This window comes from Abramis brama (genome assembly GCF_963993115.1).
Source record: "Abramis brama genome assembly, chromosome: 11".
Lineage (NCBI taxonomy): Eukaryota > Metazoa > Chordata > Actinopteri > Cypriniformes > Leuciscidae > Abramis > Abramis brama.
This window is the reverse complement of record NC_139973.1, coordinates 31,268,166-31,286,455: the sequence shown is the minus strand read 5'-3', so window position 1 is coordinate 31,286,455 and position 18,290 is coordinate 31,268,166. Positions and strand designations below refer to the sequence as shown.

General features: G+C 42.0%; 1 protein-coding gene across 1 annotated transcript; it reads right to left on the bottom strand.

The window, feature by feature from the left end:
* Nucleotides 1–4,214: 4,214 nt before the first annotated feature.
* LOC311091799 (uncharacterized protein) lies at nucleotides 4,215–17,622 on the bottom strand. The gene is made up of 9 exons (XM_084127893.1): nucleotides 17,486–17,622; nucleotides 17,071–17,208; nucleotides 15,750–15,785; nucleotides 12,865–13,061; nucleotides 11,170–12,218; nucleotides 11,003–11,072; nucleotides 7,157–7,331; nucleotides 6,238–6,403; nucleotides 4,215–4,999 (listed from the first exon to the last, which is right to left on the bottom strand). Exons 4-8 carry the CDS (start codon nucleotides 13,049–13,051, stop codon nucleotides 6,244–6,246), a joined length of 1,641 nt encoding a protein of 546 aa, XP_083984019.1. The 5' UTR covers nucleotides 13,052–13,061; nucleotides 15,750–15,785; nucleotides 17,071–17,208; nucleotides 17,486–17,622; the 3' UTR covers nucleotides 4,215–4,999; nucleotides 6,238–6,243.
* Between the last annotated feature and the right edge of the window lie 668 nt (nucleotides 17,623–18,290).

Here is an 18,290-nt window from a genome sequence, read left to right as displayed (position 1 = left end):
ATATGAATTAGAGATTTCAATGGCCTTATTGTTTGTACTGAAAAAAACTAATTCACTTAAAAAAAATACAAATAAATTTACATTTATTTGATTAGTCCACACAACAAGAACATCATTCAACAATAATTTCCTTTCCATCAAATTGTAACAAAATGACCCTGTGACAGGGTGGTAACTGATTTCATGGAGTGGTTCATTGTGATAGGGTGGTATGGACAAAGTGTTTATCTATATGATCTTAAAGGTGCCTTGTGTAATGTCCGCCAAAAAATCAATTCATACTCCACATTCCATACCAGATGGGGGCAGTATACCTCCAGAAAGTGAGTTGGTCTACTCTAGAGTAACAACCGAGAAACGGCATAGTCTCTATGCTCCGCCCCTACCTTCACAGTGATAAATATTCAATTCAATTCAATTCAAATTTATTTGTATAGCGCTTTTCACAATACATATTGTTTCAAAGCAGCTTTACAGAAAGTGCATTTCAGAAATGTACATAGAAAAATACAGTTAGTTAATCATGTATTAATTTAGGGCATAAACATATCGCCAGCATCGAGTCGTCTCTTCACAGGCTTCAAGTCGTCTCTGCACGGGTGTTGGGGCATCTGTAGTTTCAATGGGAGGCTGGATACAAACTGGAGCTGACGATCTGTATTTACCTTGGGACTAGCGTCCCGAGATAACAACAGAAAAGCAGATGGGAAATAATTAGCGTAGCTGCTGTTCATAATATTAATGCATTCAATCTGATTCAACTGTAGTGGGCTATAAAAGGTAAAATATGACATCTTCAAGCAACTCCCCTTCACCTTTACCAGTGAATATGTTCATATTCGTTTTGTTCATATTACATTTTTTTTGTTAGTTTGAATTACATTAATTTGACAGACAGCATTCACTGATGTTGACCAAGCTAGCGCCAACATAACCAGAGCTGCCAACTCTCACGCATTCACCGTGAGACACGCAATTGACACTTTTCTGCAAAACATTCATTGGCCCGGGCTTCCGGTTGGAGCGCACGCTGGCGTGTCTGACTGCCGCTGCTCTACCAGCTCAGTTTTCTTGCGTGAACTTATATTTTAATTTTGAGCTATCCATTTTGGATTCAAGGGAGCGCCTGTCTACTTGAAGGCCTTTCGTCCGCTAAAATTATATTTCCTCTGATGAGGATTGGCTCTTACTGGCTGGTGTAGGAAGGATTTTGGCGAGTGTGATCGACTACTCTCGGCTGGACGATCAGCTGTTAATCGCGGGGTTCGCCCGAACTTCCTGCCAACACTTCATCTCCATAAACATTGTCTTGCCGTGGAAGACTTTGTCTTGTGAGTGCAATATTGAATCGGCCGTCTCCGCCGGATGATCGGCTGTAAATCGCGGGATTTCCCGATCCACCTGCATACTCTTCATCCAGACCATCGGCCTGTCGCGGAAGAGTCGCATAGACTCAGCTCTGCGCTCGGACGGTCCTGCTGCGGACTGGGATGCTACTGCCTTTCGGCCGGAGGATCGTATTGATGTGGATATTGCTCGATTTACTCGCCGGCCATCTATTACAACAGCGGCTTCACTGACGTGTGTTAGGACTTAGACCTGGTGATGGTGGCGCTTCAGAGGATGCTGTCCTTTCTGCTCACTGTTCTGGCATGTCACAGCTGTTTTAATGTACTTTTCTACACTGCTGTTCCGACTCTGGATTATCATACAAATATGGCTATCTTCTACTCATCTCTGGATCTGCATAAACTAAACTCAACATATCGTCTGCCTGTGGACATTTATAATTACTGTGCTCACTTGAAAATTGTGCGCCGTCCTCGTTATGTCCACCGAGGATCCCGGCGCAGTTTCTATAAAGACGCACAGTTCACTTCTCTGGCAAATGACGTCATTCCAGTAATTTCATCCTGTCGGTCTTCCTCCAAGCCAGTCGCAAAGTTACGGTCAGTAAACCTGCTAAATCTTTGTTCTATCAAGATTTCATCTCCAAATCATGAAATAGCAGAATCTCAGACACTGAGGATGGCCTTGATAAACGCGAGGTCATTATCTAATAAATCGTTCATTTTAAATGACTTTTTCACTACAAACTCACTGGACTTTCTATTTGTGACTGAAACCTGGCTGAAACCCGATGAATTCTCATCTCTTGGTGAACTTTCTCCCCCGGATTGTGCCTTTTTTACCACCCCAAGACTTTCCGGTCAGGGTGGGGGTGTTGCTACTGTTTTTAAAAATCATTTTAAAAACAATCAACTGCAAACGGATGTGTACTCAAGCTTTGAAGTACAGTTAATGAGAATTAACATAGGGAGTCCTGTATTATGTGCATTGATTTACAGGCCTCCTAAATTTAACAAAGATTTCATCCAACAATTCTCTGAGTTTCTTTCTAATATTGTATCCCGTTGTGATAGGCTGTTGATTCTAGGAGACTTTAACATTCATATCTGTTGTCCATCTAAACCTTTGGTGAAAGAATTTTCTTGTCTTATTGAATCTTTTAACCTGTCACAATCAGTCTTTAGCCCTACTCATAATCTGGGTCACATTTTAGATCTGGTGTTGTCACATGGTTTTCCCGTAACAAATCTGAGAGTAGTTGATGCTGCTATCTCAGACCATATGCCAATTGTGTTTGAATCTGCTTGTGTTATTCCCACCTCAACTCGCTCAAAGTCTTTGAACTACTCTCGTTTTATCCAACCTTCTACTGCCAGCTTATTTTCTGAGTACTATCAGGCCAACCTTACGAATGTCATCCCATTTGACGAATTAAATACTGAAGAGATGGTGGAGGTTTTTACTAAAGCCTGCTCCATTTCTTTAGACGTTGTTGCTCCCCTTAAGCCCAGGAAAGCTAAGGGAAAGGGCCCCTCACAGCCTTGGTTAAATGATTTTACTCGCTCTCTTAGACAAGAGTGTCGTAAGGCAGAGCGTAAGTGGAAGAAAGATAAACTTCAAATTTCATATGAATGTTTAACTACACGCTTAATCACTTATCAAAAATCATTGAAAGAGGAAAAATCCAAATTCCTCTCAAAACTCGTCACAGAAAATGCAAACCGGCCGAGAATGCTGTTTAAGACAATTGATTCTGTGCTAAAACCCTTACCAGCCCCTACTCTTGCTCTATCTCGAGAAACATGTGAGAACTTTTCACAGTTTTTTAATGAAAAAGTTTTGACGATCAAGGGTTCCATTAAGCCAGTAATATATACTCCACCTCTGACCTGCTCACCAATCGATTCTCTAACTTGTTTTCACCCTGTTTCCTCTTCTCAGCTGGCTGATATTGTTTCTAGGGCAAAATGTTCCAGTTGTGAGTCTGATGTTGTTCCTACTCGTCTCTTTAAGGAAGTGTTCGAAACTTTGTGCCCAGCTGTAACAGATATTATTAATAGTTCTCTAGCGACCGGAATTGTCCCTGCTAGTTTTAAACATGCTGTAGTTCACCCTCTGCTTAAGAAACCCCATTTGGATCCATCTCTCCTCAATCATTTTAGACCTATATCTAAGTTGCCTTTTATTTCTAAACTTTTAGAGAGAGTTGTGCATAGCCAGTTGAATGCCTATCTCAGTACATCCAATATTTCTGATACTTTTCAGTCTGGTTTTAGATCTATGCACAGTACAGAAACTGCTTTGTTGAAGGTCAACAATGACCTTTTGCAAATCCTCGACACCGGATCGCACGCAGTGCTTGTCTTATTAGATTTAAGTGCTGCTTTTGATACGATCGACCATAGTATCTTGCTGCATCGTTTGGAAAAAGTGGTGGGCATTCAGGGTGTTGCCTTGCAGTGGTTAGCCTCGTATCTCAAAGACAGAACCTTCTCAGTAAATATGGGGAAATTTACTTCTACATCTGTTCCCCTCCTTTGTGGTGTGCCCCAAGGGTCCATTTTAAGCCCGCTCCTCTTTTCACTCTATATGTTGCCACTGGGTGCCATTTTTGAGAAACATACACTGTAAAAAGAATACTGTGAAATTTACAGCAACTTGCTGGCAGCAATTAGCAAGTAAGTTGCTGTAGTTCATTTCACAGTACGCTTACTGTAAACTTAATCACAGTAACTTTAAAAAATACTGTAAACTTTTTTACAGTAATAATCACAGTACTGTGTTTCATCACCCCACATATTTTACTACTGTAATAGGGATTACTGCATTAATTTTGTGTGCTGTAAAATGAAGACACTGTTTTTGTCACAAAAATGCCATTTATTGACAACTTTTCACAATTTAAATTTCGAAATTCATAAAATAAAAATAGCATAGTAAAAAAACATTTTTTTTTTTTCAATTAGAAGGTATAAAAGACAAATTAAATGATTTAAAAACAGCAGGATTTTGAACAATAGAATTTGGTCCCTGAATGTTGTTTTCTCCCAGAACTTTATTTTTCCTTAAAAAACAGGGCCTGAACTAGTCAACATCATAGGCTGGAGTCTTTTACCCGGCCTGAACTAGTCAACATCATGGGCTGGAGTCTTTTACCCGGCCTGAACTAGTCAACATCATGGGCTGGAGTCTTTTACCCGGCCTGAACTAGTCAACATCATGGGCTGGAGTCTTTTACCCGGCCTGAACTAGTCAACATCATGGGCTGGAGTCTTTTACCCGGCCTGAACTAGTCAACATCATGGGCTGGAGTCTTTTACCCGGCCTGAACTAGTCAACATCATGGGCTGGAGTCTTTTACCCGGCCTGAACTAGTCAACATCATGGGCTGGAGACTTCTACCCGGCCTGAACTAGTCAACATCATGGGCTGGAGTCTTTTACCCGGCCTGAACTAGTCAACATCATGGGCTGGAGACTTCTACCCGGCCTGAACTAGTCAACATCATGGGCTGGAGTCTTTTACCCGGCCTGAACTAGTCAACATCATGGGCTGGAGTCTTTTACCCGGCCTGAACTAGTCAACATCATGGGCTGGAGACTTCTACCCGGCCTGAACTAGTCAACATCATGGGCTGGAGTCTTCTACCCTGCAGTGGAAGAAATTAATTATTAATGGAAAAGTTTATAAGCAAGACAGATGGGTTGATGACAATATATATAAAAGTTTGATTGGATCATTTAATTAAGCCAATCAACATGTAATACAATGTCCACTTCTCTATAAACCAAAACTAGGGTTGCAAATTATCGATTAATTCATTAATCATTAGTTGATAGACCTTATCGATCGATTAACGATTAACTGATAAGCGGCTATTTTCCTGAGAATGTAAATTTCTCACGGTATCAATAGTGTCTTTAACATAAAAAGCAAAATATTGCTTATATACTGAATAAAAATGCATGTTATATTGCTCAACTGATGTTTTATTGTAACAGTTGGGATACGGTACAGATAATGGCATTTATGTAGTTTAACAAAATAAATTATGCACAGAAAATTAAAATACATAAAAAAAATTATTGTAAAAAAAAATGGCATCACAATAAGTGTATGTGATTGTCACTAACATTTTAGTAACTAAACTGAATTTTATTAGGTTTAGTGACAACATGTTACAATGTTTACATGGTACAATATCTGGTAAGCTACGATTTTTTATTATTTCAATTCAATTATTGTGATTTTATTTAATATTGACTCATTTGGATAAATATTAGGTAGGCTACACACAAGATAGGCCTTAATTTTTCTCAAGAAAAAAACCCCAACTCACCTAATGCTGTAAACATACAGAAAGCCCTATCAGCTGGTAGTAGGCTATTATTTAAAGGTATAGCAGAGGATCTTTCCGAATTTTAGATAAGACCCGCCCTCTCCACTTTTTGAAAAGTTTGATTGATTCACCAGAATGATTGACAATTAGGAGGACCAATAGTATAGGTCACCCACCCGGAAGTAAAAAATCCTCCGCTATACCTATAAGGTTAAAAATAATTAAATATAATGCGTTTTTTTTTTTATAATAACAACTTTATTTAATGATATAAGTAAAAATATAATAAATATGTAATATAGAACACATATTTAGCTAAAGTTTTTGACAAGATGTATATGTTTTCGTAAAAGCCTTGAATTATTGTGATAGCTACTCCATGCTTTTTCTATTTTAGATACACAGCACAACACGCAGCCCCTGGTAAAAAGCGCTGATAACCCAATTTCTAAATTACAATTTTTTAAATGTTCCTTTACCTGGGGTTAAAAGTGGGATTTAGAATGACAATAACTCAGAGTATTCAAGTTAACAATTAACAGTCTCACCTGGTATTAGTTGTTCTTCCAGTCATACTCAATGAAGTCCCTGATGAACGATGCCACGTGTGGATTGAGGGACTCGTTTTTTCTTTGGACCACCTTCCCAGTTCTTCTGCTAATCTGGACCTTCGAATTGCACTTGCTGTGCTCCGGATTTATCCTGATGAAGAATCTGTAAATAAAAACATCATGCATTACTCTATCCAAGAAAAAAAAAAAAAAACCTGTCATAAGAATGTGAACGGCCTCTGGCGAGCTACCTCAAATCAGGCCATGAGCTATTGGTAGCACGCAAGCGACGTGTTGGAGACCCCTGCTCTAGAGCTCCGCTTTGTAGGCTACAACTCGATACTTTTTTGCTACTTTGTAATAACTTTCTGCGGCCAGCATTTCTGGAAATGAACGAGGGTAAAACCTTTTTAAGACCTGACTAAATTAAATTTAAGACTGCGGATGACAATCTGGCCGGTTTTTAAGTGGTTTTAAGGACTTAAATTTAAAGTTCAGAATTTTTTACTTTTTAAGACCCCGCGGGGAACCCTGATAGAGGGACTTGCTGCAGCATTGGAGTGTACTACAGATTACAGTGAGCACATTTATAGAAGTGTGAAGAGTAGAGATGGGAACTTTGAGTAATTTAGAAGTCAAGTACTCTAAAAACCAAGTACTTTAGTATTAAAGTTAAGAAAAGAAAATGTGATGTCCATGAAATTTTGACTGTAGACTAGCTGTGCTTACTTTTCTACCATTTGCATGGTGAGTTAAAATAAAAGTTTGATGTTTAACAATTACACAACAGTCCATATAAACCAAATAAACACTTTGAGAAGTATTTTACTAGTCGGGTAGGTGGTTAAAGAATGAGTACTCAAATATTTGTTCCCATTCCTAGTCAAAAATATATCAACAACAAATAAGTGCTTACCTCTGGATAAATTCTAATGTAGTGGCTGCCTCCTCAGGATATTCCATGTTAAATACATAGTATGATGCAAAAAGGACAGCAAGAGCAGAAGTGAATTCGGAACAGTCACTCAGTTGGAGGACAACTCTGCCCTCGATGGAAAGCATCCACTTTTTTGCCCCCAGAATGGACTCTCCTGAAAAAATTAAGTTGACATTGCACATCATTCAATCTGATATGGTTTACTGTTTGGCAAAAAAACTTTGCTACACAGATCACTTTCATAACATCCTCTAATGAACAGCCAGGTAGTGTGCCTGCACATGTATGCACAGTGTAGAATTTGTAGACTATCTCGTATAGTGTGCCATAGTGGGCGACAACCTACGTCACGTCTGCGATGCTTCACGACATCACGACAGAAAGACTAGAATGTTTTATTTTTTAACGGTCCTCCACAATGGGTTGAGTATGTGCGCGAGTGAGTGAGTGAGAGTGCGAGCAACAGTGAGTGTGTGTGTGTGTGTGTGTGTGTGTGTGTGTGTGTGTGCGCGAGTGAGTGAGAGTGCGAGCAACAGTGAGTGTGTGTGCGCGAGTGAGTGAGAGTGCCAGCAACAGTGTGTGTGTGTGTGTGTGTGTGTGTGCGCGAGTGAGTGAGAGTGCGAGCAACAGTGAGTGTGTGTGCGCGCCAGTGAGCGAGTGTGTGTGAGCGTGAGTGAGCGAGGGACAGTGAGTGTGTGTGCGCGAGTGTGTGCGTGCAATTGAGTAAGTGAGCGAGGGACAGTGAGTGTGTGTGTGCGAGTGTGTGTGTGCGAGTGTGTGTGTGTGCGAGTGAGTGAGAGTGCGAGCAACAGTGAGTGTGTGTGCGCGCCAGTGAGCGAGTGTGTGTGAGCGTGAGTGAGCGAGGGACAGTGAGTGTGTGTGAGCGAGGGACAGTGAGTGTGCGGGAGTGTGTGTGTGTGCAAGTGAGTAAGTGAGCGAGGAACAGTGAGTGTGTGTGTGCGAGTGTTTGCGTGCTCGAGTGAGTGTGTGTGTGTGTGTGTGTGTGTGCGAGTGAGTGAGAGTGCGAGCAACAGTGAGTGTGAGTGTGTGTGCGCGTCAGTGAGCGAGTGTGTGTGAGCGTGAGTGAGCGAGGGACAGTGAGTGTGTGTGCGCGAGTGTGTGTGTGTGCAAGTGAGTAAGTGAGCGAGGGACAGTGAGTGTGTGTGTGCGAGTGTGTGCATGCTCGAGTGAGTGTGTGTGTGTGTGTGTGTGCGAGTGAGTGAGAGTGCGAGCAACAGTGAGTGTGTGTGCGCGTCAGTGAGCGAGTGTGTGTGAGCGTGAGTGAGCGAGGGACAGTGAGTGTGTGTGAGCGAGGGACAGTGAGTGTGCGGGAGTGTGTGTGTGTGCAAGTGAGTAAGTGAGCGAGGAACAGTGAGTGTGTGTGTGCGAGTGTGTGCGTGCTCGAGTGAGTGAGTGTGTGTGTGTGTGCGCAAGTGAGTGAGCGCTAGTGAGTGAGCGAGGGACAGTGTGTGTGTGTGCGCGCCAGTGAGCGAGTGTGTGTGAGCACGAGTGAGCGAGGGACAGTGAGTGTGTGCTCGAGTGTGTGTGTGTGTGCAAGTGAGTAAGTGAGCGAGGGACAGTGAGTGTGTGTGTGCGAGTGTGTGCATGCTCGAGTGAGTGTGTGTGTGTGTGTGTGTGTGTGTGCGAGAGTGAGCACAAGTAAGTGAGTGAGTGTATGTGTGTGCACGAATGAGTGAGCGCTAGTGAGTGAGCGAGGGACAGTGTGTGTGTGTGTGCGTGCGTGCGCGCGCGAGTGAGTGAGTGCGAGCAACAGTGAGTGTGTGTGCGCGCCAGTGAGCGAGTGTGTGTGAGCGTGAGTGAGCGAGGGACAGTGAGTGTGTGTGTGTGCAAGTGAGTAAGTGAGCGAGGGACAGTGAGTGTGTGTGTGTGCGCGAGTGTGTGCGTGCTCGAGTGAGTGTGTGTGTGCGCGAGTGAGTGTGTGTGCGCGAGTGAGTGAGCGCAAGTAAGTGAGTGAGTGTATGTGTGTGCACGAGTGAGTGAGCGCTAGTGAGTGAGCGAGGGACAGTGTGTGTGTGTGCGCGCGAGTGAGTGAGAGTGCGAGCAACAGTGAGTGTGTGTGCGCGCCAGTGAGCGAGGGACAGTGAGTGTGTGTGAGCGAGGGACAGTGAGTGTGCGGGAGTGTGTGTGTGTGTGTGTGCAAGTGAGTAAGTGAGCGAGGAACAGTGAGTGTGTGTGTGCAAGTGTGTGCGTGCTCGAGTGAGTGAGTGTGTGTGCGCGCGCGCGAGTGAGTGAGCGCAAGTAAGTGAGTGAGTGTATGTGTGTGTGCACGAGTGAGTGAGCGCTAGTGAGTGAGCGAGGGACAGTGTGTGTGTGCGCGCGAGTGAGTGAGAGTGCGAGCAACAGTGAGTGTGTGTGCGCGCCAGTGAGCGAGGGACAGTGAGTGTGTGTGAGCGTGAGTGAGCGAAGGACAGTGAGTGTGTGTGCGCGAGTGTGTGTGTGCAAGTGAGTAAGTGAGCGAGGGACAGTGAGTGTGTGTGTGTGAGTGAGTGCAAGTAAGTGAGCGAGGGACAGTGAGTGTGTGTGTGCGAGTGTGTGCGTGCTCAAGTGTGTCCGTGCTCGAGTGAGTGTGTGTGCGCGAGTGAGTGAGCGGAAGTAAGTGAGTGAGAGTGCGAGCAACAGTGAGTGTGTGTGCGCGCCAGTGAGCGAGTGTGTGTGAGCGTGAGTGAGCGAGGGACAGTGAGTGTGTGTGCGCGAGTGTGTGTGTGCAAGTGAGTAAGTGAGCGAGGGACAGTGAGTGTGTGTGTGTGTGTGTGTGAGTGAGTGCAAGTAAGTGAGCGAGGGACAGTGAGTGTGTGTGTGCGCGCCAGTGAGCGAGTGTGTGTGCGCGAGTGTGTGTGTGTGTGTGTGTGTGCGAGAGTGAGCACAAGTAAGTGAGTGAGTGTATGTGTGTGTGCGCACGAATGAGTGAGCGCTAGTGAGTGAGCGAGGGACAGTGTGTGTGTGTGTGTGTGTGTGTGTACGCGCGCGAGTGAGAGTGCGAGTGTGCGCGCGCGAGTGAGAGTGCGAGTGTGCGCGCAAGTGAGCGAGTGTGTGTGAGCGAGGGACAGTGAGTTTGTGTGCGCGAGTGTGTGTGTGCAAGTGAGTAAGTGAGCGAGGGACAGTGAGTGTGTGTGTGTGCGCGAGTGTGTGCGTGCTCGAGTGAGTGTGTGTGTGCGCGAGTGAGTGAGTGTGTGTGTGTGTGTGTGCGCGAGTGAGTGAGCGCAAGTAAGTGAGTGAGTGTATGTGTGTGCACGAGTGAGTGAGTGTGTGCGTGCTCGAGTGAGTGAGTGTGTGTGTGTGCGCGAGTGAGTGAGCGCAAGTAAGTGAGTGAGTGTATGTGTGTGCACGAGTGAGTGAGTGTGTGCGTGCTCGAGTGAGTGAGTGTGTGTGTGTGTGTGTGTGTGCGCGAGTGAGTGAGCGCAAGTAAGTGAGTGAGTGTATGTGTGCACGAGTGAGTGAGTGCGTGCGTGCTCGAGTGAGTGAGTGTGTGTGTGTGTGTGCGCGAGTGAGTGAGCGCAAGTAAGTGAGTGAGTGTATGTGTGTGCACGAGTGAGTGAGTGTGTGCGTGCTCGAGTGAGTGAGTGTGTGTGTGTGTGTGTGCGCGAGTGAGTGAGCGCAAGTAAGTGAGTGAGTGTATGTGTGTGCACGAGTGAGTGTGTGTGCGTGCTCGAGTGAGTGAGTGTGTGTGTGTGTGTGTGCGCGAGTGAGTGAGCGCAAGTAAGTGAGTGAGTGTATGTGTGTGCACGAGTGAGTGAGCGCTAGTGAGTGAGCGAGGGACAGTGAGTGTGTGTGTGTGTGTGTGTGTGTGTGTGTGTGGGATCTTACCGAGCATGATGAGCCTTGGAGTGCTTGGCAGGGAAATCTGGGCCTCAATGTCTGCTTGGGTGGAAGTTTCCTGTAACACAAAATAAACAGAAAAAACACTTTTAGAAATCACAAGTACAATATTCATAAGAGAAAGTGTGTGGCAATACTGTACAAAAAATACTTGCATCAGCCAAGAGGAAAACAGCTTCTTCCTTTTCTTTGAAGTAAGCAATCATGACTACAATTGCAGAAAGTCCAGGATCCATGTCTTCCATCTGTCTCTCGATGCCATGAAGGACTGCCTTCACTTCCTTGTTCCATTTCAAAAGTTGACTATTGAAATATTGTAGCACTCTTTTCCCTTTGCCAGCAAGTGATTCTCGTAGTCTTGATTCCAGCTCAATTCCTGTCAATGTGCAGAAGTGCTGTAGTAAAAACTTCTGGATGAAGAGAAATGGCCACTCATTCTGTAAATCTGACAGGGTTGGTGAAGGAGTTGCATTAATGTCACGACGCTGTTGCTCATACAGTAATGTCATGAGATCATTGACTCGCTTCTGGTCTGCACCTCTTTGTCCCTCCTTGGAATAAATAGTCATTAACTCTATTTTCTTCTCATAGAGAGACTCTCTATTTTCACCTTCAGGCAGCTGTGATGGCTGCCATTTGACACAGCCGTAGCTATCAGTTTTGGCACACTTTCTTGATGGTCCAGGCAGGTCTTCATCCACGGCAGGGACCATTCGTTTTGGTTTTCGAAGTCGTGTTAGGGTATTGTCTCTGTTTAAAAAATCGATCCTTATCCTCAGTTGTTTGCTTAAAGTGTAATATCCATTGCCAAGCTGTTCTCCCTCTTCTGTTCGGTCTTCAAAAGACTCAGGATATTTATCCACAATGCTCTTAGCCAGTTCAGCACACTGCCTGAATGGGGGGTTCAAGCAAACCTGTCTTATTGCTTCTGCAATGACTCTCACCATATGCCGTCTATCTGCAGCTTTTGGTCGTTTCCTCTGTGCAAGACACCTTCTCAAGCTTTCATGTGTTTTCTCCCACGGCACAGAAAATGTTGAAACCCAAGTGCTATTCTGCACAGAAACATGGCTTGAAGGTTCCAATACAAGCTCTGAATTGGGTGAGGTTTCAGGATAAGGTACAGGTGTTAAAGTCAAAAAATAGTCAGGTTCAGCAGAAGTTTCCATGGTACAGTCATGTTGCTGCGTGTTGTGCTGTGTATCTAAAATAGAAAAAGCATGGAGTAGCTATCACAATAATTCAAGGCTTTTACGAAAACATATACATCTTGTCAAAAACTTTTTACATAGCTGTATCTAATAAATGTGTATAGTCAATATTGTATGACTGCTGGTTTTGGAATTCATATGCATTGTATTTTTTAAACGGATTTCATTATTTAACTGAAATTATTAAAGTAATAACAAATCACTTAATGTGTTTAATTTAGGCTTTTATTCACATAAAAACATTGATCACCAAACATGGAGCATGAAGGTTTGTTCTCATGCATCAAGCAAGTACAGTTGAGCTTATGTTTACAAATTTTGAGTGCTGTATGTTCATTAGTTAACGTTTATAGGTGAATAAAATTCTAAATTAAATCCGTTAACTATAAAGCCAGTGTGTCTCCTCAGAATACTTAAATTGAACTACCCCATATATCTGGATTTATTTTAAGTTTTGAAGCATGAAGCTTTATAAGTTTTGGGTAAGCAGAATTTCAATGAAGGAACAGAAAATTTTAAATATCTTCATTTTGTGTTCTAAATATGAACAAACTACTTATGGGTTTGGAACGACATGAGTGAGTAATTGATGACAATTTAAATTTTTTGGTGAAATATAATTTTAATACTACAATTTACCTCTTCTTTTGAAGGCATGCAGTAGTTTCCTGCAGTCCACTGGTGTCAGGAGGTGTTTCAAATCATCTTCTTTTATGAATTCCATGTCATCAGCTGTCCTAACCCCAATGCTTGACAAATGTTGTAGAATCTTTTCCAGTGACTCATTTTCCAGATAGGAGAGGACACTTTTAATGCTGGCTTCCATTATACTTCACCTGAAAAAACAGAATGATGAAGCACAAAAACATCAAGGTGATCAAAGTTGTAAACTGGAAGTGGGTAATAATCAGCAAGGGTGTCCACACTAACGCAAACATAATGTTTCTGTGTGTCATGCTGCAAGATGTGAACACCAAGATCCAAGGCTGGCACTGATTGAGACTTTTCACAAACAAAATGAACCTTCTCCTCACTGACCAGAAGAACAACAATCCTACCAAGCTCATGACCCCTGTCATTAACATTGAGAAGTACAGCCATTCCTTTCCTGTAGGTAGTTCCCTTGTATGTGGCAGAAACTGTTTCTACTGTGTTTTGTTTCTTAATACCACTTAGTCTTACAGCTTCTTGAATGGCAACATTGTACATTTGATCATCAAATTCATTGGCTTGGCCTACTTGAAGAATGCCTGGAAAAAAGCTCCCTGAGTGTAAATAGGCCTGTAGTAATTGGTGCCTTTCTGCCAAAGTGCTACATAGGTTTTTGAAATTATGGAGCTTCCGTGCACACTGCTTAAAATATGTGTGCTTGCTTTCGAAGCGGAGTGTCCAGAGGCGAATAAGAGGGCCAAATTTAATTATAAGGTCTGGATAGTGAAGGAGGAAGTGGTGTTTTGGCTTTAATGGTCTGTCTGAAAAAATAGCTGCTCTAGATTCCAAATATTCCTCAACAAGTAGCTTCAGATAGGCTACTTGATTGGTATGGATTTTGGGAGCACAGACAAGTTCTACTATCTCCCTCAGCTTGAGGCACAACTGCCAAACTTGATCTTCAAGTGGATTCTTGATACGTTTACCAACAAGGATAGGGAGAAGACGCAACAAGCACCAGTTCTGTGCTGCACTTCCTCCCAATTTCTCTCCATCAGCTCTAATCACACAAGGTCGGTTATTAGCATCACTACCTTTGAACTTAAGTTGAGAGACCATCCTATTCAACTGCACAAATGTGAAGTGCTTCCCAATGGCCACAAGATGTTTAAGATACAGTTGAAGATCCACAGATACAATCCCTTCGAAAAGATCATGACCAAGACATGGAGGAAGTCCTGGTTGGCATACATGGAAATGCTGTAAAGAATTGAAAACTGAGTCTTTTTTTACTCCATCTACACAGTTTTCAGATCCCATAGACAACTTCGCCACACTGCTCCTGTAGTTTTCTACTGTCCTTGCTGGGCCTAGCTTAGTAGGTTCGTTTACAAATCTGTCTCTGGCTATAAGGCAGTATCTACAGAAGTTTTTGCTCTTGCTGAAATTCTCAGTAAAACCTCCAAGTGAATGCGACCCCAGGTTGTCACCTGCAATTGCAATTACTACCCCCTTCACAGTCTGGCCTGTTTCCAAAGTAATACCAGATTGCTCAATGTCTTTTAAGTCTTTCACAAGGGAGGAGAAAACTTTCTCTTGTCCAAAAAACTGATAATCAGACTCCCTGCACAGCATGACTAATTGCATTGGGTCAATGGATGACCTGTTATGTGGCAATATCTCACTCAGTGTCATATACACAGCTAGGAGCTTGTGTTTCTTTTTGCCAGATCCAAGAGGATTCACTACTTCAAATGCATCTTGATACAAGATAACAGAAACTGAAGAAGGAAACTCTTGTAAAAGGCTATTTTCTTTGAAAGTCTTACCATCTCTCACATCCTCAAGCACATTTGGATCTTCTGGCAAGTGCATTTTTGACACATTATATTGCTCTCTCACTGATGGCAGGTTCAACAGGGCTTTTAGAGTGTCTTTCACTGGGACATACTGGCAAAATCGTTCTTTACCAGAAGCATCAAAACCAAGATGAACCTGTATGGGCTCAATATAATGGAAATTGTTCTTAAAATATGTCTTCCTGGTTGCATCTGATCTGAACATGCCCTCATTATACATCTTTAATAAGTTATCTTTTGACAGACCATCTATGATATTAAAAATCCTTTCATCGGGAATGTCAAGGTTTGACAGTTCTTCACGAAGTCGAACAAACATCTGTGACATTGCATTTGTGCATAGTTCTTGAAACTCTTCTATCAGAGTGGATATTGTGGAAGCAGGTAAAAGCATCTTTGCTTGCATTCTCAAGTAAAAAAGGGCCAAATTGGTAAGAAAAACATTCCTGTCTCTCTCAACATCTCCTGAATAATTACCAACCTCAGGAAATTCTATAGTCTCAGTCATGTCATCATTTCCCATCTCAACAGCATCATCATGCATAGCTGCATCATCACTGTTTACACCTCCATCTCTACATGCTACCAAATCCTTTGCATGTTTCCTGCTTAAATGTGAGGTGAATGAGGATCTGACACTGAAGAGCTTCTGACAAGTGCTGATAGGGCAAACAATCTTTTCCCCATCCCTAATATGCATATTTAAATGCTCACAGAGACTTGAAAGATGTGAAGATTTGAAAGTGCATTCCTCAACCTGACAATTCAAATTCACACACTTCTGAGATCTAGCTGGTTTATGTTTTGAGTGATTTCGGTACATGTGTGTCTGTAACGCACAAAATGTCTTGAAATTACAAGGACATTTCGAAATCCCACATGGATACCTGAAGTTTGCACGGTTTCTGTGCACTTTAACGTGTTTGACATATCTAGGGATTGTGTCCGAAGAGAAACAACATTGTTTGCATTTGAAAAACATTGTATGCATGCTAGTTCATGTCACTTATGTACCTGGAACGATTGCTGAGGCCTTGTCTTTGCTGCAACCTGAAAGAAAAGAACCAAATGGTAAATAAAAGAAAGAGTAAGATCTCGAAAAATCTTAATACAGTGCGAGTATATTATTATGCTTTCACGAGTCATTAATAAAACTCTCGAATGAATAAAACTTTCGAATCAGCCGTCCCGCTTAAATGTCTGATTCTTTAGGCGCCAAGTTTAGCAAGCAAAAAAAAAAAAAAAACCGAGTGATTTTTCAAACGGCTTCCGCGCCAACACATACATTAATACACAATTTCAAATAAATTTTTATTCAACAAAGCTAACGTTACTCCTTAACAAACTTGAAGACGTTATAAATGTAATGTTGCCAGATAAGAACAATATTAATACATACAGTATTCTCCCACAAATCGAGAATGGCACTTCAAATTAGGCTACCAACAATGTAAGTTAGGCTAACTTTACCCTCTGCAAGCGATGAAGTTGATGAAGGTTGGGGGAGGAAATAATTTTAAAGTTATCCTTTAAAATGTCGTGTTTTAATTAAAAGTTTTGTGGCTGCGTTTTCTTTTGACTCGGCCCGCTTAAATGTCTGATTCCTCTGGCGGCAACGTTAGCAGCAGGCAAAAAAAAAAAAAAAAAAAAAAAAAAAAAACGAGTGAGATTATTCAAACGGCTAACGTTACCGCACCAACATATACATACATAATTACAAATTCATTTTATTCAACAATGCTAAACGTACTCTTTAATCAAACTGAAGACGTTATAAATGTAATGTTGCCAGATAAGAACAATATTAATACATACAGTATTCTCCCACAAGTCGAGAATGGCACTTCAAATTAGGCTACCAACAGTGTAAGTTAGGCTAACTTTACCCTCTGCAAGCGATGAAGTTGGTGAAGGTTGGGGGAGGAAATAACTTTAAAGTTATCCTTTAAAATGTCGTATTTTAATTAAGTTTTGTGGCTGCGTTTTCTTTTGACTCGGCCCGCTTAAATGTCTGATTCCTCTGGCGGCAACGTTAGCAGCAGGCAAAAAAAAAAAAAAAAACGAGTGAGATTATTCAAATAGCTAACGTTACCGCACCAACACATACATAATTACAAATTAATTTTATTCAACAATGCTAAACGTACTCTTTAATCAAACTGAAGACGTTATAAATGTAATGTTGCAGATAAGACAAATCTTTTGTAGCAGCTAACGTAATATGCTCACACATGTCGGGAATGGCGCTTCAAATTAGGCTATCAACAATCTCTTTTCTGCAATGCGATGAGGTTCAGAAAAATCATAATCCTATGAAAAATGTGTTAAGTCTTACCTCTAGCTGCGTTTTCTGTCGGGAGTCGGCTGGCTTCAGTGCTTCACGCGCACGCAGTGTCGTCGACTCGTCGGCGGTGACAGTTGACTTCAGCAAGCAAGAGAAAAATTATCCAAGTGTACGGGATCATATTTCCGGCTAGCGCACCAACAGATAACGTTACATCACAACAGATTAATTCCAATTTAATTTTTATTCATGATGACGTTATCGAATGTTGCCAGATTAGAAAATCTATCGAAATTATGCGCAAATATATATAGATTTTTTTTTTTTGGTAATAAAATGCACACAAGACACGAGTTTACTAGGAAGTGGGCCGCTCGGTACTTCTCTCTCTCTCGGTGCACTCTTAAAGTTAAACAAATAGGTAACTTAACAAGAGTAAACTGTGGAAATAAATCATCAAAGTTACCTTTCTGAAGTTAAAATTCCGATAAAAATGTGTAATCTCGTAGCTTTTCAGCTTTCCATGGCTGAAAAAAAAAAAAATCCTCTAGAAATTGCTGTATTGTGATTCACAGAAAAAATATGTTTACTGTAGAATTTACCCGCCATTGAAAATTGACCATGATGCTTTGCAGATCTACAGTAACATGCTGTATACAGATTCTACAGTAAGCTTTTGCTGATTTTACAGTAATAATGCTGTGAAAACTACAGAAATTTGTTACAGTGTAGGATATCCTATCACTGTTACGCTGACGATACACAGTTTTATCTACCGGCAAAAACTGATATGTCTTATCCCCTGGAAGCACTGTGTGACTGTTTTGAGGAGATCAAATGTTGGATGGCAAATAATTTCTTACAATTAAATGAAAGTAAGAGCGAAATTTTGACTTTAGGCCCCTCTAGCTTCTCATCTACTTCTAATTCTGGTTCGATCCCTGTCAGTGCTCGACCTCATGTAAGGAATCTCGGATTTACATTTGATTCGGCACTTAACTTTGATAAACAAGTCAGCTCAGTGGTAAAAGGCAGTTTCTTTCACTTGAGATCGATTGCAAAGGTAAAACATTTCTTGTCTCAGAAAGATTTAGAGATTGTAATCCACGCCTTCATTACATCACGGCTGGACTACTGTAATTCCCTGTACTGTGGTCTGCCTCAAACTACAATCTCTCGCCTGCAAATTGTTCAAAATGCTGCAGCGAGACTTCTGACCGGTACAAAAAAGAGAGATCACATTTCACCTATCCTAGAAACTTTACATTGGC